Source organism: Tauraco erythrolophus, chromosome 19, assembly GCF_009769465.1.
Source record: "Tauraco erythrolophus isolate bTauEry1 chromosome 19, bTauEry1.pri, whole genome shotgun sequence".
In the NCBI taxonomy this organism is placed as follows: domain Eukaryota; kingdom Metazoa; phylum Chordata; class Aves; order Musophagiformes; family Musophagidae; genus Tauraco; species Tauraco erythrolophus.
The window spans coordinates 13065905-13089400 of NC_141483.1; the positions used below are offsets into that span (position 1 = coordinate 13065905).

Consider the following 23496-nt stretch of genomic DNA (forward strand, 5'->3'; position numbering starts at 1 on the left):
TTAGTCTTCAAAGAAGCCAGCCGCATCCCGGAGAGGATGGGAGGTGACGAAGTGGCCACAGTTCTCGGCGCTGGCACGAGACCACCCGGTTGAGGAGAAAATGCCAATTGTGGAGAAATGTGGAGATGTAATAATGCCCTTTGGACTGGTGTGGGTATTAGTTGTCTCATGCTACCAGCAGTAGTAGATGGTTAGTAAGAGGACTACGTGCCATCTTTCTGTTTTGATTTAAACTTGCATACCTATGAGGCGTTTGTTAAATGATGGTATTAGCTGATATTCTTGTATTTCCCAAGTGATTTTTCTGATTGAGTTGTTCAGGAAATGCTGTCACTGAAAACAGTACTGCCCAGATGCACGTAACTCGTGCCTCAGGCACCGCTGCCGGCAGGTTGGGCGCAGAAGGGAAATGACCTACCTTGCAAATGGGTGGCTGCTGTTCGTGGCTTTAATGAAGGGCTCTTAAAAACATATTTTTACAGAAGCTTTTTTTTTTTTTTTTAACCTGACTTCCTAGAGCATGTAATGGCAGCATTTTATATTTGTGTGTTTGATTTCAACGGACTTTTTTTCCCCCCAGTGATCTGAGACACTTGTGTTTTGTAAACTTTGCTCCCTGTAGCAATGCTGTTACTGAACTTCAGCTGCTTTGTGTGCTCCTGTTCAAACTAATTTGTGGTTACTGGAGATTTGGCTGCTTAGGGAGCCAAGGGGTGGGGAAGGGAGGGCTTTGATAACAGGCTGTTTGAAAGCTGCTTCAGGAAGCATGAATTGTACTGTACAAACCTTGGTGGAAGGGAGCAGAATGTAACATTTCACAACTTTCAATTGGTTATTTATCATTGGTTTTGTTACAGGTACTGAGGACAATTTGTTCTCAGTAGCACATCAAGTTAAACATCTTCCTCTCTCCACAGATACAGTAATGATATTTAAAAGTCATTAGCAAATTGGATCCTGTACAGCAGGATGTCTTGATGGAGTCTCAAAATAAACCTTTGCATACTGTTTGTAGTTGATTTTTTTTTTTTGTCTGATACAAATAGCAAATACTTGCCAAAAAATGTAGGAGTTAAGAAAAATCTTAGACGGGATAGTAAGCTTAATTTTGGTATAAAAATCACTTTAGCACATAGGTTATGCTTCAAGTGGCCTTTGGAGCTTTTTTTTTTTTTGCTGATATTTTTTGAGACTTTGGCCTGGGTTCTTTTACCTGTAGTTTCTGTGAGTACTTATTTAAGTCATAGTGAAACAGCAGTGGGGTTGAACAAGTTACGTTTGCCCATGACATTGTTCTTAAAGCCACGTTTTGCTTTATTTTTGAATTCTTTAAATATAGCTGTGGCTAGACTTACGGCAGTGAGATTTTTTTTCCAAAATTAGCATTCTTGATTAATCAGTATTTCCATTACGAAATGTAATATTGTGAGTGGTTAGGATGATGTCAGTCTCCCAGCAAATATATTTTCATCACCGTCTATAAATAGGCTGCGAGCTATTGTGGAAAGTACTTCCTTGTGTGACGAGCAAAGGCTTCTGAAAGAAACGAAACTCAAAAGTAGGGAGCTGCCCACAGTCGCTGCTGTGTCTCGATAGACATTGTCACTTGGTGTGGGAGCAGGAAGAGAGAAACACGGCTGGGTAACCCTCTCCCAGCTCTCCTCCACTGCTGCTGTAGAGAAGACATTCTCCATGGCTTCTTAGAAAGGCTGAGGAGGATGTAAATCTTGGGGTTGGAGAAGATCTCAATGTGACTTGCAGGATTAGACCAGCTGCTTGGCATGCCCAGTAAAACACCAGTATTAACACCAAAGCCTTTTAATATGGAATGCACTTTGTCCCTACAGTGGGTTGGGAAATGAGAATTGTTGCTTGCTATGCTACCTGTAGTAGTTGCTCATAAAACTGTGAAATCTGTTTTGTGACGTAACCTTGGCAATCATAAGTCATCATGAGACTGCTATGGAACTAAAATAAATAATGACATACCTTATAAATGTATTTTCTTGAGATAAAGCAACTGATAATTGTAGTTAATTGCTTTATAGGCTATTGTTAATCATAGGAACTAAGTCATGGGTTTTACTGTGGCTTGTATGAAATTTGACTGTAATCAGCTGGGGTGGTGGAGTCACAAGGAATTGGATGAAAACGTTGATTCTAGGCTTTGTCAAAAGGACCCTCGCACATCTCCTCCCTACCAGGGAGCTGTGTTGGCCCTGTTGTGGGCATCCTCGCGGAGCTCCGAAAGCTTCAGGCACCGAGAGGTGCAGTGACACTCGACCCTGCGGGTACTCCCAGTTAATCACAGACTAAACAAAACCCACATTTCATGCAGGCTTGTGCCAAGGGGCCTGATGAGCAGCTGCCAGGCTGCAGGTAACTGATCTCCTGCGCCCACACTGCTGCAGTTGGATTGCTTTTTATTGATTTAAGCTACTTATGTTCAGAAAGGCTGCCAGGCACCCTGGTCCCCCGTGAGAGCCACGCGGTGATCGTATGCAAGCAGAAATTCATCTGTTACTCTGCCCTGGGGAGCTGCTCACACTGGGCAGTGGGTCTTGCCCTAATGCTACAGGCATGTCAATGGAGACAACTGCATGAATACAGTCCTATACACAAACATAGGTGCATAAAAGTGTGTGTCTTTTCTAAAGAATAAGCAAACATGCCTATATATATATAAGAATACATACATATATAGGCACATAGAGGAATACACACATAGATACATAGAGCTACACATATACAGAGACCCAAACTTTATATATACGTCTGTATATATATATTTATGTACACATATACCTAAATACACATAGACATGATGCTCTATAGCTATGTATATCTAAAGTAACACATGTGTAGATATACATGTATACACTTGCTAGATAGGTGTGGCTAAACAAGCACACATATATGTATACATACAGAAGAAAAAAGCATGATAGCTTGATACATAGCTATATTTATATAGCTAGGTAGCTACAGAGCAAAAAAAAATATATACAGATCTACGCACAACTATATACACACACACACAGAGAGATATGTACAAACATATATATTTTTGTGTGTGTATATAAACACATATAGCTGTATATATACATATATAACACCACACACTCTCTCTCCTGATCCCTTGATGGGCACAGGGCCAAGTCACACATGGGTGTCCCCACACCCCCCAGCCTGCTCCCGTCCTTTAGCAAATTCCTTTGAAGCACCTGATTGCCTTTTGCAGCCCCATGACTCAGGGCCGGGTTGCTTCACCCAGCAGATCCCTGTGCCCTGGCCCCAGCCCTGGCACCACCTCCCTCCCCGCAAACAAGCTGACCAGGCACCACAACATGTATTTTAAATATTGCTTCTTTAATAATCTACATCGTAGGAGTAGCTGCAAGGGAAGATACAGCTGACAGGATTTTTCTTCCGCCCCCACATCGCTCCACATCAGTAATTCCTTATTGCTGCAGACATCTCTATCCCCTGGCTCCTGTAGGCCACGGTTAGATTTAATTCTGCTAATTATCTTAAATATAAAACAGAATGCAACTGATCCCCTGACGTTGCTGTAGTAATAAAAAATAGAAAAGGAAAAAAAAAAACCCAAACAAACAAGTTTGTATCCTTATTGCCAGTGTGTGCTAGTAACTGCCTTTTCCCTTACAAACGCCCTGCTCCTTGTGCCAGTTCAGGCTACCATCTCCCTCTCCGCAGAGGGCTGAGTCCACGCTGGAACAAAATCAAATTATTCCTCAGGCTGCAAAAAAGGGAATTTAAAAAAATGGTTGCAAGAAAAGCCCACCGCTTTCCTACTTTAAAAACAGTTCACGGCTCTTCGAAAGGGTCTGAGCAGTACAGTAGAGAGCTACATTTTCTGAAAACTTCTAGTGCTGATACAGTTTGAAAAAAACAAACATTAACCCAAATGAACCCCAAATTAAATTAAACCGGGAGAGCCGGTTGTAGGGCAGGGGGAGGCCTGGAGAGGCAGCGGGACCCCCGTACTCTATGGATAGGAATCCCGTGAAGGAGAAAAAAAAAAAAACCCAAACAACCTTTTAAAAAAATCATCCAGTTTTCCAGGCTGGGCGGTGAGGAGACCCCCGCGCACGAAGGCACACCTGCGCGAAGGCAGCGCGAGGGGCTGAGGGCACCGCCAAACATCAGTGCCCCGTGCTGGGAACACCGTCCCCCCGTGCGTACCCACCCCCGGGGCACCCAACTTCCCCACGGTCCGGCTTCTGCGCCAGGGGGGGCTTCTTCGGGATGCTGCGCCGGGGTGCCGGCGCCGGCTTCGCCTCCCCGTCCTCCTCTGCGTCGCCGGGGGCTCCAGCCAGCGCGTAGTGCTGCTTCCTCAGCTCCCCCAGGCGCACCCGCTCGCCCTCCAGGCGCTTCTCCAGCTCCAGCACCTTCACCTGCACCCAAAGAGCCGTCTGGGTCCCTGCGCGCCCCAGAGGCGTGAGACGCCATCCCCGGTGCTGCGCGGCACCAGATCCACCTTTGCAACCGTACCTGTGTTTCCATCTCTTCCTTCTTCAGCTTGATGAGGGACATGCCCGAAAAGTCCATGGTATCTGCAGAGAAAAGTAGGGGTTCGTGCTGAGCACAGCCCTTGCAGAGCACCCTCATGTGCCAAAGCAGTCAGCTGGGCACCTCGAGGTGTTTACCAGGCCAGAAGGGGATTTGGCATGGGTTTTTTCTCCCCTTTCCTTGCAAAAACCTCACCTTTCTCCTCGATCTGCTCTTGCCCTGACTTGGTGGATGCCACCACGTTGGCTGCCATCTCGTTGACATTGCGTGAGCACTCCTGGAGCCGGCTCAGGTTCCTGCTGCTCTTCTCGGCTTTCACCTGCATAGAGCACGAGGATGGCTGCGGGTCCCCACCACGGCACCTCCACCCGGCGGCGTGGGGGAGCCCCCGGTCAGCCATGCTCTGTGGCAGAGCAGAGACACCGAGCACATCATGTCAGAGTAGTCCTTGGGCTTGAAACCTGGGGGTGAGAAGGATGGACGGACAGATGGACACACACTTATTTTTGCTGATCCCATCAGGGCTGGACAAGGTGACCTCTGCAAGGCCCCTCAGCCCCAGGACACCAAACCAGCTCTGCTCCCACCTGAGCCAAGCACACATGGATAAGCAGCATCAGGGAGGACAGAGCTTTTTTTTTTTTTTTTTAAATAATGCGCTTAATTTTAAAGCCATCTGCTGTAAAAAGCCGTATGGGTCCTCCTCCCCCCAGCCTATATGCCCATTTGCTCATTGAAACCTCTACACATCGCTGTCGCCCACACCAACAGGAAAGGTGGAAGGACCAAAATCCATCACTCTCAATGCTGGCTCCTGCAGTTGCTTATTCGGGATTTCTCGTTAGTTATTGACATTCTCTTTACATAATCAGCTTGACAGGAGGAAGACGGGAGGTTTTACACATTTTCATTGCCAAGGCAAGCCCTGCTAGGTGTGAGAATATCAATGCAGGTGAAGACACATGGATTAAAAATCACAGAATGACTTGAAAACAACAAGAGCTTCCAATTGTCCCTCCTCCTGCAGGACTGGCAGACAGGACAGCCATGCACTGCTGCCCAAAAGCACCCGTGGGACCAAACCATGGGAATAAAATTACTTAAAGCTTGACAAGCTGCGTGCCAAAGGTCCTGCTGGGACACTCACCTTGGAGGCAGCCACGAGCTGGGCTGTGCTGGCAGCGATTTCATGGGAGCAGACGATCAGTTCCTCGTATTTGCCGGTATGGAGGACGACTCTGTCTGCTGACTCCCTGCGTACGGATCAGAAGGGTGATCGTATTAGAGATACTCACCGTGCACTACGAAGCAAGTGCAGGTTATTTACCTCCTGCTACACCCTTAGAAATCAGCATCAGACCTTGAGCTGGCAGCTTTGCCTGTAATTATTTAAAGCTCATTTACAAAACAATTACTCGAAGCCCAGATCCAGTTTTGGATGGGTGTAAAACATCAACGGTGGTAGGACTGAATTTCCGTAATGAAGTGAGTGAGACTTTTAAAGCTTTGTCCAAAAAAGCCCCCACATTTCCTGTGCTGGCACAGGGATACTCTGTCCCAATCCCAACCACCCGATCCATGACCATCTGAGCAGCAACCAGGATACGGAATATTTGATTGCAGCAAATTCCACATTCTGCAGACAGGCAGGAACTGCAAGTCCTCATTTCGGTGATCGGTCTGACACGGGCTACAATGCTTTATAAGGAATTAGCAGTAATGCTCCATGCAGACTCAGTAGTGGGACAGTTTGGGTTATCAGGTGATGGAGAAGTGTGGGTCAGCCCTGGGCCCAGCACACAGAGCTGTGCCCGGAGAGGAGCCTCTCCCGGGGTACCTACACGAGCTGCGTGGCTCCCCAGCCCACCGCCTTGGAGGCAGAGATCAGCCCTTCCGTCCAGCGCGAGTTCTTGGCGTAAAACTCCTGAGTTGTTGCTGCCCCCTGTTGTTATGAGAATATTATGGCATTAACTTGTTTCTAATCTACGACGATATATAAATCCATAAATCCATATAAAATACCAACACAAGAATATATAAATTCATGTATAATTCCATAACTCAAGGGATTGGCAGCATTTCTGTGCCCTTCAGGCCGCTCTTACTGGCCTGTTTAAACACATTTCAAGAAAACTGGCTTTGGAGCCCCAAGCACGTGAACTTGGGCTGGGTTTAAAACACACCAGTTCAGGCCATCGCCTTTAGATGGACAAAGCTTTGCAAAGCCGACAGCGATGTGTGTGGAGAGCACAGGGCTGAGCAGCCCATCTCCAGCAAGCGAGACTGCCAGAGCACCGCTAACATGGGAAAGCACAAAATTCAGCCGATGCTTCTGCAAATCGTGGGAAATTCTCCTGTATTTCACGTTGGTGCAGAGACACGAGTGTAGGGGAGGACTTACCCGGCCACTTTCTACTATCTCCTTCTGTAGGTTCGTAGATGTCATTACAAGAAGCCTAATAGCCTGGAACAAAGAGAAACAGGTTTTGGTGTCTGATGGGGATTTTACAGAGAAGGACTGATGCTGTCAACGGTGGGAGGTTACAATTTTGAGCAGTCTTTGACGGCCCAGATAGGTTTCTGCAGTACTGACCTTCATCAGGTCCGTGCAGGAGTTCAGAATCCTGTAGGGAAACAAGAGAAAAGCATTCAGCATCCTCCGACATCACGGCCAGGGAAGCAGGCTTTGGTCTCAGTTAGAAAACGGGTCTTTTTTGGAGACCAGCCAGCCTGCGGGTTACTTCTAAGCAGCCCACAAAGCAGCCATGAACAATTGGCTTAGACATGCAAGACAAAGGTCCACCCTCCTAAAGACAATTTCGTGCTCAGCATCAGGATGATGCAGCACCGGGTTGCACAGCACCGAAACCTGCCTGCGGCTGTCACGCACCACCCCTCAAAACTCACCGCTCGTTCACTTCAAGCTTAACACCGGAGCTCTCGCTCCTGGCCTGGCTCATCATCTCCTGTTGGGAAACACAAGAGGAAGGGTTGGACACCACATTGATGTGATGGCAAGCGGAGTGGAGGAAAGATGGACACTTTGGTGCATCGAGGCACCAAAAATGGCCCATCCTGCAGCTTCGTCTCACCTCTATCCGCCTGACGGCATCCTCAATCGCCTCTGAGGTGGAGGCCATCTCCTTCTCAACCATGTCTCCCAGCTCTTCTTGCCTGATGTCTAAGCTCTTGGGCCTCAGCTCCTGCCGGAGGAGGCAGCAGTCACCAGGAGGTTTTAGAGAGAAGGAGAGAAGGGAATGTTTTTAAGGAATAACACCAAATCAAAGTATTCAAACCCTTTTTTTGCCCCCTAAATAAAGCTGCAGGAGCCATGTTCTACAGATCGTGAGGGTGGAGACATACATGCCACCAACTTGCAGCAAACATGGCCCAAGGACCTCAGAGGTCAGAAATGCCTCAAATCAAGGTGGCAAAACTCAATCACAGGAGCAGTTTTGGCAGGGCAGGGCTCCAGAGGGCTCTGGAGAGCTGATGGCCTTTCAATTAACAGCGATTTAATGGGAAAGACTAGTGGGGGCTTCGCAAGAAAGAAATATCTGAAAGTTGGTAAGTTTTATTCCGCAGGGGTTATTGCGCTGAAAGACTTCAGCTGATTTGAGGGTGATTGTCTCTGCACCACCAGGAAGGGTCTTGGCCCTCAGAAGCTGAGATGGCTCAAGGAAAGCATGAGAACCTGTAGGTATGGGGCACAAGCCCCCCCGAAGTGCTTACTCCAATCCGGTGTCTCCAATTTCAGTACTGGACAATAGGCAAAGTCAGGTCTGATTTTTGGGTTTTTTTTGTTTTTTTTTTTTAAAAAGCTGTCCATCAAGGTGCAGCCAGAAGGCTGTGAGCAAACATCCCACCTTGACAAAGAGAGGCAATGTCCTTCTGCGTTAACTGCCTGCTTTGATTTTCCCTTTAGGAAATATCAATGCCAGTAAATAACCCACCCTGCCAGCCCCGGGCGAGCAGGTGGGTGCGCCGGGCTCCATCTCCTACCTGGGCCAGCTGCAGGACCCCGCGCAGCGCCCGCCGCACGTCCCCCAGCTCGGCGCGCCCCAGCGTCTGTTTGTCCTTCAGCTTGCCCAGGTAGTCCAGGCTCCGCTGCCCACAGTCCCGGCACGTCTCCGTCAGTCCTGAGGAGAGGATGGGTCAGTGCTGGGCCCCTTGCTGGCAAGGAGTCTCCCATCCCAGCCCTGCCATCCTCTTCTTCCTCCTCCCCTCAGCTGCAGAGATGATGTTGAGCATCAGCAGCATCCAGCAAACTTCTTGCAGAAGAGCGTAAACCAGTTTCCAGGAGCAAATGATGTTCTGGGCCCAGGAAGGGGTCCAGGAGGGGAGGGAATATTGGGAAGGGCAGCATGGGGAGCTGGAGGGACTGGTGCTGCTCCAAGGGAAGATCTGCCTCATATTCATCTTCCGGCAGAGGGGCCTTTGGCATGGCCACACCAAAAACAGCCCCGCAAGCAAAAAAAAAACCCACCACCCACTGCATCCACACACGGCACTCACGGTCAGCGTGGTCAGTGGGAGCCAGGTGGGACGTGGCGCTGCCATTCACGATGGTGTCGGCCGTCAGGTGGGCGAAGAGGGCCACAGCCCCCACCAGCCCCGCGGCATCTGCAGGTGAGAGGACACAGTCAGGCACTACTGGCCCAGGACACCATTGGCCATGCCCTGGGGGCTGCAACCCACCCTTGAAGACACCCAAGGCTCAGTACAAGAGCTTGGAGAGGTCAGTATTGACCCTTCCAGCTTGTGGGTTGCTCCTCAAACTAGTGCACGGGGACCCTCCAACTCCACTCGCTCTGTTCTCCCATCACCAGGGCATTGCACGCTTGCCAACGGCCCCGCAGCAGCCAGGGGCTGCTGGATGTAGAAAAGTAAAAGCAAGATGCAAGCAATGCCACCGGTCCCCAGCCCCCAGGTACCTGCCATGGAGGCCACGTACTGCGCGTGTCCGTTCTCCAGGGCATCCGTGGACTCCAGCGCCGCCTGCGCCCGGCTGAGCAGGTAATCTGCAACGAATTTAGCTTCGTTAGCGTGGTCAGGCTGCCCAGTGTCTGAATGAGCATGAGTGCTGACTCCATGAGGCACCACTGAGCAGAAGCCAAGACAGCCCAGGTCCTTACAGCCCTGGCTGGGAAAAGCCCTAAAATCTGAGCAGAATAGTGCTGAAACGACAGATAAAAATTCACTCCTGGGAAGTCTGACCCCAACCTCCTTGGGTGTGATGTCTGGTAGGAAAAAATGTTTGGCGGAAGCTGAGATGCAACGATATCCATCTTGGAGGGAGAAGGGCCTGTGAGTTGCAGCCCACGTAGTCAAGCGGGATGTACCTGGGGAACTGGTGCAGCGGATGTGCAACGGGTCGTCCAGCTTGGCCACCGCGTCACGGAGGATGTCCTCTGCCTCCCGCACCGTCTCCTGCAGGATGCCAAACTGCTCATCCAGCAGCTTCTGCTGCATGCTCTGCTCCTGGTTGCTCTGAGGAACAGGAGGGACACATGGGTGGCACAGCCAGGGCGCAGGACTGCCATCAGCAGAGCCCTGTCACCAGCATGTCCCCTGAGAGCCCATTTGCAGATTAGACTCAAGCACCCTGTTACTGCTGGTGCAGGTCACATCCCACCGGTTACACTGGTGATGGCTTGGCTGAGCCCCCCAACTACTCAGGATCCCCAAAACACATCACATTGGAGAATGGAGAGGCACCAGGCTCTCCGGACAGCACCGTACCTTCTCCAGGAGCTTGCCCTGCAGCTCATGGATCTCCCTCGTGGCTTTGTCCGCCTCCTGGCTCAGCTGCAGCTCCTTCTCCTTGACGAGGCCACGCACAGAGAGCAGCTCACACTCCTTCTCGCTCACCGACCGCCTCAGCACCTCCTTCTCGGCATGCAGGGCCTCCACCTGGGCGTTGAGCTCCACGCCTGCCTGCCAGCAGGGCCAGGAGACCCCTGTCACTCACCTGCCACCATGTCACGAGCCCAACGGTTAGGCCAGGGGGAGCTGAGGACATCCCAGCTCATGACACTGATGGGGTGGGCCACGTTCAGCCCCGTGATGGCTCCCCGGGCTGCTGTCTGCACTGCTGGCTTGGCAGCGGCGGCAGGCATGTCATCCTGCACGCCAGGGGTCTGCGATGGGGATTTGGGTGCATCCCGCGCCCGCGGCCCCGTACCTGCTTGGCGTGGCTGAGGGAGCGCTGTGCCTGGTCCAGCTCGTCCCGCCGGGCATCCAGCTCCTGCCGCAGCTGCTCCATCTGCACGCTCTGGTCCTCCAGCTGCAACCGCACGCCCATGCCAGGGGCTCAGCCACTGCAAACACGCTCCGGCCCCGCTCGGCACCGGCGCATGGCCAGGAGGGCAGGAACGAGTCCGGCCGTGTTTTGCAAGAGGGGTTTTTGCAGGGTCCGAGGGGGGGGTCTCCTGAAAGGGCTCCTTTCCCCAGGGCTGGAATTTTGGAGGCAGCCCCCAGCTTGGGCCCCGGAGAACAAAAGCACCCAAACCCATCGCTTTGCACTGTGGCATTTTCTTGGGGGAAGAAATGGCAGATTTGGGCAAGAGGGAATGAAGTACACATTAAATAACATCCTTCTGAGAAGCCAGGGCAACTCCTTCCTGGATCAGAGACCAGCACCACCCACCACCCCTACCTTCTGCACCCAACCATTGCACAGCCATGATTCCTGGGTTCGGAAGGGCTCAGCACTGGGCTGGTGGGGCTGGACTCGAGGCAACACCGGCTCACCTTCAGCTCGGCCTCTCGCTTGACCTGCTCCACCTGAAATGCCAGCTGCTCCTTGACACGTGCCACCTCCTCCTGGCTCTGCTGTGTGACTGTCAGCTGCTTGGCGGTGTCAGCATTCTGCGTGGGGACACGGGGCTTAGCGGGCGTTCGGAGGGGGGACCCTCACCATTGTCACACTCGTTTTGACTAAATTCTGGCTTGGGGGATACCTCTGAGATGCCTTTCTCACGGCATCTGAAATGTGGACTGCCAGTGGGCATGAATTCAAGGGGTGACCCCTGCCTGATGCCCAGAGGTCCCTGGATGCAGGATGATTTTTACACTTTTTACTAGGGCATGTAGTGATAGGACAAGGGGCAATGGCTTTAAACTGAAAGAGAGGAGATTCAGATTGGATATAAGGAAGAAATTCTTCCCTCTGAGGGTGGTGAGGCACTGGCACAGGTTGCCCAGAGAAGCTGTGGCTACCCCATCCCTGGAAGTGTTCAAGGCCAGGTTGGATGGGGCTTTGGGCGACCTGGTGTAGTGGAGGATTTCCCTGCCCATGGCAGGGGGGTTGGAACTAGATGATCTTTGAGGTCCCTTCCAACCCAAACCATTCTATGATGCGACCGACACGGGGTGGGGCTGGGCATGCACGAGCCACACTGGTGGTGGCAGAGGAACGAAGGCAGCAGTCGGTGCCTGCCTGGCGCAGGCAGCAGCGTTACCTTCCTCAGGAGCTCGGCGTGCGTGTTGATGAGCTCACTGTGCTTCTCCTTCAGCTTCGTGTAGCGGATCTCGGTGGCGTTGGCTTTCTCTGAACGGGGCGAGAAAGCCTCAGCAGCCGCGGTGCGGGTGTCCCGCGGCCAACGGGTGCTGTAGGGCACCTACTTTCCGCCTCAGCGCAGAGCCGCTGGGACCTGTCGCTGTCCTGCTTCGCCCTCTGCAGCCTCTCCAGCTCATCCCGCAGCTGCTCGTTGTCCACCAGCGCCTTCTGCTTCTGCTTGCGCTGCTCCTCCACTTCGCCCTCCAGGCTGTTCACCTGCGCCTTGAGCTGCGTGATGTACCGCTGCGCCTGCGGGACGCCAGCAGGCACTCGGGCACCGCCCTGCACCAATGCCAGCAACAACTCTGCCCTCCCCAACATCCCTATCCAGAGGACCGGTTGCAACTTGGGCAGAGCAGCTGTGAGAGGCACAGGAAAGCTCTCCCCTTGGCCCCTGCAGCTGCTCTGTCCCCACTGCAAGCAGCAGGTCCAGGACAGCAAGGGACAGGTCTCACAGGCCTCCACCCCATCTCCATCAAGAGTCAGGTCCTGGCACTGGGAGAGGCCCCAAAACACGGTGCTGGGTGCCAGGACCCTGCTCCTGCTGCATCCCGTCGGGGCTTCCATGCTACAGCATCAAAAACCACCCCACTCTCCTGCACCGGCTGCTCCCTGGCTGGGCTTTACCTCCAGTTTAATCTTCTCCATTTCCGCACGGAGCATGTCCACCTCCTTCTTCAGGCTCTCGATCTGCGCGTCCCTGCAGAGAGGCAAGTTGGCCCCACGCAGCAGTGGCTGCCCACCCCCGGCCACCACAGACCCCCGTACCTGTCATCCCGAATGCCGTTGGGTGGCCCGAAGGTTTGGTCAAATACATCTGAGGTGATCTGGGAAAGAAAGAGAGTGCAGATCCGAGGCAGGCTGCGGGTGCCTGCCCCGCCATCCCAGGGGACCCTTCTCATCCCCATGCCCCTACCTGTGGCTCTGTGGTGGAAGCCGTGCTGATCTCGATGAGGTTCTCTGGCTCTTCATCTTCAGGAGCTTCCTCGGGGATGACGACCACCGGCTTCACATGCTCGGCCAGCGCAGATGCCCGCAAGAAGTTCGGGGGGCTCTGCGGGGACAAGACGTTGCTGTGGTGGCACACTGGGGTTTTGGGCACCGCCGCAGGCAAACCAAGGCAGGTGCCTCCGCAGTGCCCCCAGACCCTGAACCCACCTGTGAGGACATCCCTATGCACCCTGAACCCACAGACTCTCTAAAACATCATCCATGACTGCAATCCCACCGTACCTCTGGCAGCCGGGGGATCTGGATGAGCCGCTTGAAATACAGCATGTCGGACGCTTTCTTAAAGAAGTTTTTGAGGCTGGAGAGAGGAGAAAGAAAAAACGCTTGCAGGGGAGGTGGGGAGGGGGCTTGGCAGGATAGAGGGACCCCACTGCCCCACCTTGTCCCCGGGTTACCTGCGAAACTGCTCGTGGAAACGGTCTCGGTGGCCCTGCAGCGTGTCAGCCGGCAGACCTGCGCCCACGCGGGGGACAGCCGTGACTGATCCGGGCTGCACATTGATTCACGCGCGCCCAGATCCCTCTGGCTGCAAAAGGCGGCGGGGTAAAGGCCAGGTGGGAGCGGGACACGAAGGGTGAGGACGGGAGCGGGGTGTCCCCATCCCTGGCATAGGGACCAGGGATGTCGCGCAGGGAGAGGCAGGTGTGGGAACCCCGAAACGCCCGGGCGAGGCCCCTGGCACTGTGCTGCCCGGCGGTCCCGCGCAGGGGGCTGGTGGGCCAAGGCACATTGGTTTGAATTCATGAAGGACAAGTCCTTCTAATTCCTTCAGCTGGGATATCTACGTGGGATGGAGTGGGTCCTTAGAGCCTGGCTGGGATATGGGCACACGGCGACAGGTGCCTCCATCCACGCAAGCCTGATCCCCAAATCCAAGCAGAAGCCCAACCTGGGAAAACACCAGCACAGGGCACATCCCCAGGGACTCACAGGAATGCAGCTTGAACATTAACTTGACAGCGTAGTGGTAGAGGTGGCTGCAGTCCTGGATGACCTGGATGAGGGGCGCCAGGCGGCACTGCACCGCCGACATCTGCGAGATGGCCATCGAGGTGTTGAGCTGCCTGAAAACTGAAGGGTTGAGCGCGGTGAGGCGCCGGCGCCGTGTTTGCAGAGCCGTCCTGCTCCAGGCGACTCTGCTTGATCATTAACCACGACGGACGTGGCTTTGCCAGGACATGGGGTAAACATCGGGGTTGCTGCCCGTCCTGTCCCGCTGAGCTGGGAACAGTCCCCCTTTGTGCAAGAAGAACACCCAAAGGGACCATGGTGGCAGAGGGAAGGGGTGCTCAGCTCTGCCCCCCGATACCCTGACCCCAAAAAGGAAAGATTTAACCCCAGGATGATGCAAAGGTGGGACAGCCGCCCTCGGGAGCTGCCGCTGCACGACACAGCCGGGAAAGGCGAGAGGGTTTGCTCCACTCTATTTAATCGCACAAGGAGCTGGGAGAGGATCCCAGGGCAGGGGATGGGCCCACTGGCACCGCAGCCTCGCCTGCCCCGGCTCGGAAACAGATCCCTTCCCTTGGCAGAAATCCAGCCAGCATATCCACTCTGGCTTCTTCCCTGCTCAGCTTTAAACTATTTATGACTATAAATTCTCTGTATAAGTGGGTCAGGAGGAGAAGCAGACGGCTGAGGGGAGCCGGGAGCACAGTCTCTCCCACTGTGCCCGCTTTTCCAGGGCAGCTCCATGTTCCTGACTCACGACGGAGGAAGAAACCACCACGGTTTTAAGCCATCTAAAAATTCCTGGAGAAGGAGGTGAGAGAAGCAAACACAGACAGGGGCCTCCAGCCCTCCCTGGAGGTATTTCAACGAGGGGAAATGAGTATTCAGAAAGAGGTACGGCCCCATCCCCTGCCTTGGGGGGGGATGAAAGGATTTGAGTAACGCATGTGATTAACATGGTTGTCCTAAAAAGAAATAAAAACATATTTCAGAGCAGCACCGCTCTGAAAACAACACTCTGTGTGGCTCAGGTGGGCTAAAAGCGGCCACGTTCCTTAAATGTTTTCCTACAACCGCCTCTAGAGAACATCAACAGGGGAATCCAGCTGAGAAACGACCTCAGAAATCTCCTGGGAGGAGGAAGACCTGAGCCTCCAACCTCAGCCTCCCCAGGCGGAACTCCATTCCCGACCAAAGAGCGAAACTATTGCTCAAGAGCCCCGGGGCGAGCAGGAGGAACCTGCCGCCTCCTCACCTGACTCCGACAGCTTCAGCTCCCAGTCCAGGTAGTCAAACAGCTCAACCGTCAGCTGGAAGCTGCCAAAAAAACCCAAAACCTCATCACCTGGTGGCAGAGACATCCTTGCTCTGGCTGCTCGTGTTCACTGCAGGTCCCCGTGCTGGCAAGGGCTCAGACTGACACCAGTTTGGTGGGTTTGCTCCCTGCATTTACGCTCCTCACCACTCTGCAGGCGCAGGAGGAATCAGGCACCATCCCACCGATTTATAAACGGCCGAGGGCTGCCCAGAACAGGCGCCGTTTCGTTAGCAGGATGCTGCCAGCTGGGCAGCACGGAGCCAGCGACCGTGCACCGGTTGCTTTGCTCCTGCCAGGACACTCACATGTTGTTCACATCCGTCCCCGCCGTCTTTTCCAACACCTCATCCGACACTTCGAGGCCTGGGGGGAACTCGGGATGCTTCATAAAAGAAAAAAAATATCAGCAGTTGCTGCTAATATTTTTGCCGATGTGACACAAGCCCCAGTGAAGCCCCGTACCCCGGCATGGCAGGGCGCGGTGGCAGCACAGCCTCTCACCTTGATGTGGAAGGAGATCTTGATGAGAAGAAGCCGTGTGTAGATGCTCACCAGCTGCCCATACCTGTCGTGCAAATGGCCCTGCCAGAGACATGAAGGAAAACGTGGCGAATCCGGAGTGATGAGATCAGATCTGGCAGAGCCTCCGCATGCCGGAGAACCCACGCCAGCCCCATGGCTCTCACCCTCTTGTCCTTCACCATGTGCGTAACCATCATCCAGTGGGGTCAGAGGCGACGGGTTAATTCAAGTGGTGCTTTGCCCTCTTCATGCCCGTGACATTTTTCAGCACCCATCCCAAAACCCCCAGGAAGGTGCAAACCTCCACTTCAGCCCACTCACCCACAGGTCCCCCGTCTCTCGGATGTTGCTGCGGTACCTCTGGCAGTCCTGGAGGACCTGGGGACAAAAACGAGAGGGATGCAGCATGGTGGGGCTGGCACAGAGCTGGGCGAGTGCCCGCCTGCCTGCCCTGAAGGTGGGGAAGAGGATGCTGCTCCGGCTTTGGGAGAAGTTCAAGCCCTTCAATGGCAACCAGAGATTGAGGCTTTGCATGGGGAGGTTTCAAAGATGTGAGATAACCCGGGAAAGGTGGCCGGGGCAGGGAAGGAAACCCACCCTCTGTGCAGAGGGACGTCAGCAAAAGCCCCAAATTCCCCTGGGCCAGCAACGTTTCGGAGGGGACACTCACGTTGGGGTGGCCGTCGCGTAGGAGCTTGTGCAGGACATGGCAGAACTTCCAGCTGAGGATGGCGCTGCTGGGCAGGGGCAGCCCGATGGCGTAGGACCAGAAGGTGAACGCTCCCTTCTCATGGTGCGTCCCCAGGATGATCCCTTCCCTGCGGTCAAGGCCAACCCGACGCACACAGGAGCAGGGACAGGCTGGGCTGAGCACTATTCCCGTTCAACTTACATTAGAAAGGGGACAGGCACCGAGTGTACCGCAGGCACAGAGACGACCGGCGCGATGCTGCACCCGCAGATAAAATCCCCATTTATTTTTTTCTGGTGCACCTCGCCCTGCTGCAGGGCACGCCGGGGCCCCTTCTGTTTTATTACCAAAGAAACGCAATTTTATCCTGCTGCCCTTCTTTGCGTTTTCGCTGACCCTACAAGACATCATCCCCCAACCAAGCTCTGCATGGATCTCCCACCTCCCAAGCCTCCAGCTCCAGCCCTGCAGGGTGAAACCCCTCCTGCGTCAGCACTGGGTCTCCTCTACACCATCCAGGTGAGCTGAGGGAAAGGATACGGCGGGCATGCTTCTCCTTCACCGGTGCCTCTTGTGTATTTATGGCTTTGCTGATGCTGATGGCCTGCAAGAGGAGCAGAGAGCGGCTGTCAGACGCGATGTGACCCTCGTGGCTACTCCATCCCCAGCTCAAAGTGAAGCACTGGTGCTTTTGGAGAAGACCCTGCATTTTTTAACACATTTCTCACCTCAAAGCCATTTGCAACACATCAAAATAGGCTTTTTTATCCACAAAGTGGCGTGTTAAAACCTTCCATCCCCACACCGTTGATGCTCCCTGCTGTCACCATGCCACGAAACGAATTTTTGCATTTTTGCAGCCTGAACTCAGCGGTGTGCCCGGGGAGCGTTAAAGCATGACAGCAAGATGCCAAATTCCAGGGTTGTTTGTCTAATCACAAGGAGCCTTTGAACTGGGGGGTGATGGTTTTGGTTTTTTTGATGACACTGCTGTGTGCAAACAGCACATGGGGAAAACACAGCCTCCAAGCAGGGAGGGAGCGGCAGTCGTGATGCCCATTTCGACAGTTCAAAAATCCAGAGCAATGTGATCATCAGAGGACTATCTGTATTTTCACGGGTTTGATCACAGCACACTAAATTATAGGTTTATTCCAAAAGATGACCCCAGACAAGGGTCGGTTGCGCCTCCCGTGTGATGACGGGCTGCAAAACCAAGCTGCTGTGATCAATGAGGATCTTCCTCCTCCTCCCCAGGTCCCTGCAGACTCAATGGAGCTGCTTCACCCTCGCACGAGCGCTTGGGCCGTGCCCATGCCCACAGGAACTCAGTCACCGGTGGAGGAAAAAGGTCCCAGCTGGGAAGGCAGGAAGCGGCTCCGCTGCCGGTGCTCATGCCGGAAGAGAAACTTGGTTCCTCCCTGCAGCCTTACAAGCGGTAAAACCTTATAAAAATCTTATCTCCCCTTCCGGGGAAAGCACCTTCTTCAACACAGCTGCTGGTCCAGGGGACGCCTCCGCATCGAGGCACGTTCTCACAGGAGGAGGAAGCCGACGCCGGGTTATCAAATGCTCCTGACTTATGCAGGAGGAACCCGACGCCGCGCCAAAGGAGCGATGCCAAAGGTGTCGACAGACCAAATTCACCCCGAATGAGCCCAAAACAGTGGTGCCCACGAGCTAGCATTGACAGTGGTGAAAAACACAGTGAGTGCATCCCAGAAAGTCAGCCAGCCCTGAAACGCTGAGCCCCATTGCTGGGAAAAGATGTGCCGGTTTTGCCTTTCCCGCACCGGGGAAGCCCCGGCGTCACCCCGCCATGTGGGGCCGTAAAGCAGCAGCAGAGTTAAGCCGGTGACTTGCTGTAATCCTCTTATCCCCGAAGGTTAACAAGCCTGGAGTGCCCGGGAATGGGCACTTGCAGCACACTCGCGTCTCCCAAAGCACCCAGCACCTCCGCAGCCACCCAAAACCTGGAGCTGGTGAAGAGGCTGCAGCCTCGACCGTGGCTCAGCCAGCGAGGAGACGTGCCACAAGTCCTCAGAGCTGCCGGCACCCTCCCGGTACAACACCAAAGTGATGGTTTATTGACAGAAAGCAAGGTTCATCACGCTCCAGAGAGCAACAAGCCCCCCGTTTTGCAAGGCAGGGCTTCGAAACGCATCTCACGGCAAAGAGCTGCTAAAGGGCTTATTGCATCTTATTGAGGTGGGGGGGAGCAGGGCACATGCAGCTCCCAAACCTGGATTTTTGCCCCCCACCGTGTGCGGGAGCAGCACAACGTGCTCATCCCAACCCACCACGCTCGTCCCAACCCATCAGTGGGAGCTGGGCTCAGCCTCGAGCCCCACGGCGCTGGGAGGAGGCACAGCCTGGGGGGTCGATGCTTGATCAGGCAGCCCCCCAGGAAAGGAAACACCACATACTCAGGGACAGGAGCTTGGCTGCCCAGCGCTGCCCAATGGGATGGGGATAGGGTTGAGACCCAGCTGGCTCATCCCAAAACCAGGCTGTAATTCCCATTGGTGCTGGTGGTTTTATTGTGTTTATTGCCCATAATCTCTTTCCAGCCCAACCAGCCAAAATCCAGCCCGGGAGCTGCCAGAGAAGCTGGTTTCATCCTCGGTGATTCAGTGCAGAGGTTTCACCTGAGCCAGTTTACATCCAGCACAGAGGAGCGGACTCGTACAGGGGCAGCCCCTAGCCCGCCCACAGCACTGCCGTGACAGAGATGCCGCATCCAGCGTGGTACCAAATAAACCACAGTGGCACTGAACCAATGCCAATCCCTTGGGGCTGTCGGCTCAGGTGTGCTTTCGCTGGCTCCAAACCCTGGGCTGGCCAGGAGGTCCCCAAAAATAGGATGGTGGGATCAGAGATGGGCGCAGAGCGATGCTGGGACACGTGTGCCTTCAGGATGTGGCTGCTGGCTGCCTGGCAAAGCCGGGCCATGGAGGACGGCTCCAAAACAGGGAGATTCACCCTCCATCCGGTCTGTTGGGACATCGTCGTCACGTCTAGAGATGGGCAGGTCCCAGTTGTCACCGCAGGCATGCAACCAGCCTGGCTGAAACCTTCATGCCACCTGCAGACGGTTCCCCATGGCCGCCGGGGAGTTGTGCAGCCCCGGCCCCGCGGGCGGGGGGGTCCAACCCCAAAACCTGCTCAGCTGTGGGAGCCCACATGGGCACAGCCCGAACACCTTACTCACAGCCCTCACGTACCAAGCCAGTGACTAAAGCCAGGATCAAAGCACCCAAATGAAGGAGTGCTGTTTACATCCACCCTTTCTTTCCAGGCTGCTTTTAATTACAGCGTGATCCTCCCCACCCACGGCTCCCCCAAGCCCCGACATCCCGCGGGGCCGCAATCCCCACCCGGCAGGTGGATGCAAGGTCCTGGCATGATGCCATGGCAGGGAGTGATTTTTTGGCAGGAGGACATCAGGTTGGAAACCTCCCCACCCAGGCAGTGCAAGGGCTGCCGAATCAGCTGAACTGCAAACGGCTGCTCTGGAGTTCCCTTCCTAATCCTTCTCCTTCCCAAATTAAATCAAAAAAACATCAAAAAAAGCACCGTTCGGTAGTCGCACACGCTGTGCTCCCGGCGGCTCCAGACCTGGCTGGATTTTAAACCTTCTTGTTTAAGAGAAGCAAAAATTGGCTGCAGGAAAGGGCAAGTTTTGCCTCCTGCTGGGCTGCAGAGCAAGTGCCCACTGCAGGACAGCAGCTTCCCACCTCCCACGCACGGCCGCTCCGAGGGAGATGTCCGCATCACAGTGACACGAGACCTCAAAAAGCATTTTCAGGGAAAGCAGGTGACTTTAGGATCATCCACGAGCACCCAGGATCACACTGGGTCTGGCAACCCCCATCCGCACCCGTGGGATTCACCAGGGAAAGGAGATGGGTCGCTCGCTTCCGGCAGCATCGTCTTCCAAGGTGGTGTGAAATCCTCAGCCGGCAAAGGCACGCGGAGAGGACGTGCTGTCGGCCTCCCACAATACGAAGACGGCCGGCGGCCGTCTCTGCAGCTGCTATAATTAGATGTAAAATGCAGATCGATACCCGCGTACCGACATTGGAAGTTTTGCTCTCACCCGAAGCACTGCTACGGGAAGCCGCATCAGGATAAAGCTCCTTTAGGACAGTTTTTAAGTGCACGATGGAAAAAAAGGTCAGTTCTGGGTGGCGGATGTGACCGTCAGCCAGCGAGCCCCAGGTTCAGCTCTGATAGAGGGCGACCACCCCCTCGCCCTGCACGTGGCTCTGCCCAAGGCATCCCTGTGGCCACGAGCAAAGTCGCACTCACATGGGGCACAAACCCCACCAAAAAGCTCAAAACATCATGGAAGGAAGGGAAGGAGGGAGGGAGGGAGGAAGGACGCGCTCCCGCCTGGCTGGGACAGGCTGCCCTTTGGTGCACGAGGCAGCTCTCCTGTTGTGATTATTTATCAGCGGTGCCCACTGGGACGATTGAAGGAGACGCGTCCAGAAGGAACCGGAATTGCCGGTTTTCTCGTGTTGCTCCCCAAACCCAACAAGCTCCGTTTCCTACCCAGCGGAGTCGAGTGGCACCATGACCCCGTGGGGCCCAAAATCACCACCTGCCTTCACTGACACTCTCCGGGGCCAAACCAGCACAGGGGCTGGGGAAGGACCAGCAACACAACGGGGCAAAGAGGAGAAAACCTGCGATGAATTTGCAGCCTGCGAAATCAGAGGGGTCAGAGGATGTGTGCCAGGAGGTCACTCTTATTTTTGCTGGGGCAGCTGGTGAACGTGTCCCTCTGTCCATTCCTGCCCACCGCTGTTGGAGTAATTCACTTCCCATAAATTGTACCCCAGCCCCATCAGAGCATCACCCATCTCGCTGGGACCACAGGAAGGGCTATGGACAGCCCCATCCAAGCTGGACATCACGGAGCATAAAGGCATTTGGGATTTCTTTTCACTCGGTCACCCTCTCTGGGGCCGGGCACCCCGACCCCCGTGGGGACACCCCTCGTCTGACCCAGATCCGCGGCGGGTGACCCATCCCCGGTGTCAAACAGCCCCAGGACTGGAACCGGGACCGAGGGGCATCTCAGGGATGCAGAGATGCACGTTACCCGTACGGTGGGCACCGGGGGGCAGCCCCAGGCTCTCACCTGCGGCCGCCGCCCGGCTCGGCCGCGCTCCCGCCGGCACGTCCGAGGCCACAAAACTTTCCCTGTTTGCTCACGGCCGTGTTTACCTGCCGATAAGGCCGGGGGGGGTGCGGGGGGGACACCGCCTGCCCGGGGCTCTGCTGCCCGCCGTGCTCAATCCCGGTACCCGGCCCGGAGGTGGCGGAACGGGCCGGTACCCACGCGGGACCGTCCCGGGGCCGCGGCGGGAGGAAGCGGTGGGGCAGGCGGGGGCGGGGGGGTACCCGTGCGCCGCGCCGGCAGCGAGGACGGACGGACGGACAGACAGACAGAAGGCAGCCGCACCACCCTACCGGAGGGTCGCCGGAGCCCAGCGGGGACCCGCCCCCCCCCGCCTTCCCCCGGGAAGCCCCCGCCTGCAGCGCGCCTCGAGGCAATGCCCCACGAGGCGGAGCGGAGCGGGCCGGTCCCGCAGCGCCCCCGGCCCCGAGCCGGTACCGGCAACCGGAGCCGGTACCGGGGCACCACCACCCCCTTCCGCCGCCCTTGCCTGGCTCTTGTCGAACTGCTCCCGCTCCGCCTCCAGGCTGTGCCCGCCGCGGCGGCTCAGCACCCGCGCCGGCACGCTCTTGATGCTGTTCATGGCGGGCCGCGCACCGGGCTCCGCGCACCGGGCAGGCAGCGACCGGCGCCGCCCCGCCGGCTCCCCGCGGCCGCGCACTGCGCCGCGCCCGAGGGCGCCCCTGGCGGCGGCGCGCGGCCCCCGCGCGGCCCCGCCCGCCCCACGCCCACCGGCGGCAGGTGGGAGCGGCGGCAGCCCCGGGGCCCGGCACGGCCCGGCACGGAACGGGGTGACACGTCCAGCAGCGGCCGAGCCCGCCCGCCCCGCAAAAGGCACCGAGGCTCTTCCCTAATTGCCGAAGCACCAGCCCCGGTGCAGGAAAGGTGACGGCTCCGGGGTTCCTCATCCCGCTCTGCCATACTTCCCCGGTTCATCGCCTGCATCCTTCTTTCCAACAGCACCACAGACCCCATCTTCACCTTTCTCTCCATAAACCCCGCAAACACGCACGCCACACGTTAAGAGACTCGGAGCTTCGTCACTGCCCGTTTTTCCGGCTCCCCTTCAGGAACGCCACGCGGCAGAGCGCACATCCAGCCCAGCGGAAAGCAGGCCGCCGCTGAACAGCACCTTCGTTTTCTTTAATAATAATAATTCAGTGCGAGAACACAACGGCGAAGGCACTCCCCGGAGTATCTGTAACGCTTCCAGAAATAAGGCAGCCGAGTTTGAGGCAGCTTAAGTTTGGATACGAGCCTCAGAGCGTGGCAGGTGATACCATGGGGTTGTAAGTCCTTTAGCAGCAGAACAAATTCACCCCAATACTCCTCTTCTCCCCATTCCACATATCCGGGGCAGCCCCAACACACAATCCCAGGGCTCTGCGGATCCTTGTTGCATCCCTTGAGCTCCGTTTTCTAGATCGATTTTAAAGCCATCAGTAGAGCATTTTAAAATCACAAGAGGAATCCGCTGACACTAAACACATTTAAACCCCAAAGCACAGCTCACACTAGGAAGCTGCACCAATTCCTCAGCCTTGGCGTATGGTAGAGCTGCTGGACAGCCTCAGGTGACCATCACACTATTCCTATCAGTGGCTTTGTAGGGGGAATTTTTGTCATACCCACAGCAGCACATTCTGAGGATGGAGCCCAGAAAGTTTCTCTGCAGGTAGAGGAATCAAACACGCTTTGAAGGCTTGTGGAAAGTTGGAAAA

General features: G+C 55.2%; 1 protein-coding gene across 1 annotated transcript; it reads right to left on the minus strand.

Moving 5' to 3' along the window:
- Positions 1 to 22358, minus strand: HIP1R (huntingtin interacting protein 1 related). The gene is made up of 32 exons (XM_086623738.1): positions 22266 to 22358; positions 17128 to 17191; positions 16567 to 16709; positions 16218 to 16274; positions 15876 to 15956; positions 15680 to 15756; positions 15312 to 15373; positions 14036 to 14176; positions 13501 to 13558; positions 13328 to 13403; positions 13011 to 13148; positions 12863 to 12921; positions 12722 to 12794; positions 12160 to 12343; positions 11997 to 12085; positions 11287 to 11403; positions 10718 to 10819; positions 10276 to 10470; positions 9876 to 10023; positions 9468 to 9554; positions 9049 to 9156; positions 8536 to 8672; positions 7626 to 7736; positions 7441 to 7499; positions 7127 to 7157; positions 6935 to 6997; positions 6375 to 6475; positions 5681 to 5786; positions 4729 to 4852; positions 4516 to 4577; positions 4207 to 4418; positions 1 to 70 (listed from the first exon to the last, which is right to left on the minus strand). The coding sequence occupies exons 1-32, from the start codon at positions 22356 to 22358 to the stop codon at positions 1 to 3; spliced, it is 3228 nt and encodes a 1075-aa protein (XP_086479864.1).
- Between the last annotated feature and the right edge of the window lie 1138 nt (positions 22359 to 23496).

Coding starts and splice junctions, on each gene's coding strand:
- HIP1R (XM_086623738.1), bottom strand. CDS start 22,358: ATGAACAGCATCAAGAGCGTGCCGGCGCGGGTGCTGAGCCGCCGCGGC. Junction 6,476..6,934: donor AGATAGTAGAAAGTGGCCGG/GTAAGTCCTCCC, acceptor TCATAACAACAG/GGGGCAGCAACAACTCAGGA. Junction 4,578..4,728: donor AGAGCAGATCGAGGAGAAAG/GTGAGGTTTTTG, acceptor TTTTCTCTGCAG/ATACCATGGACTTTTCGGGC.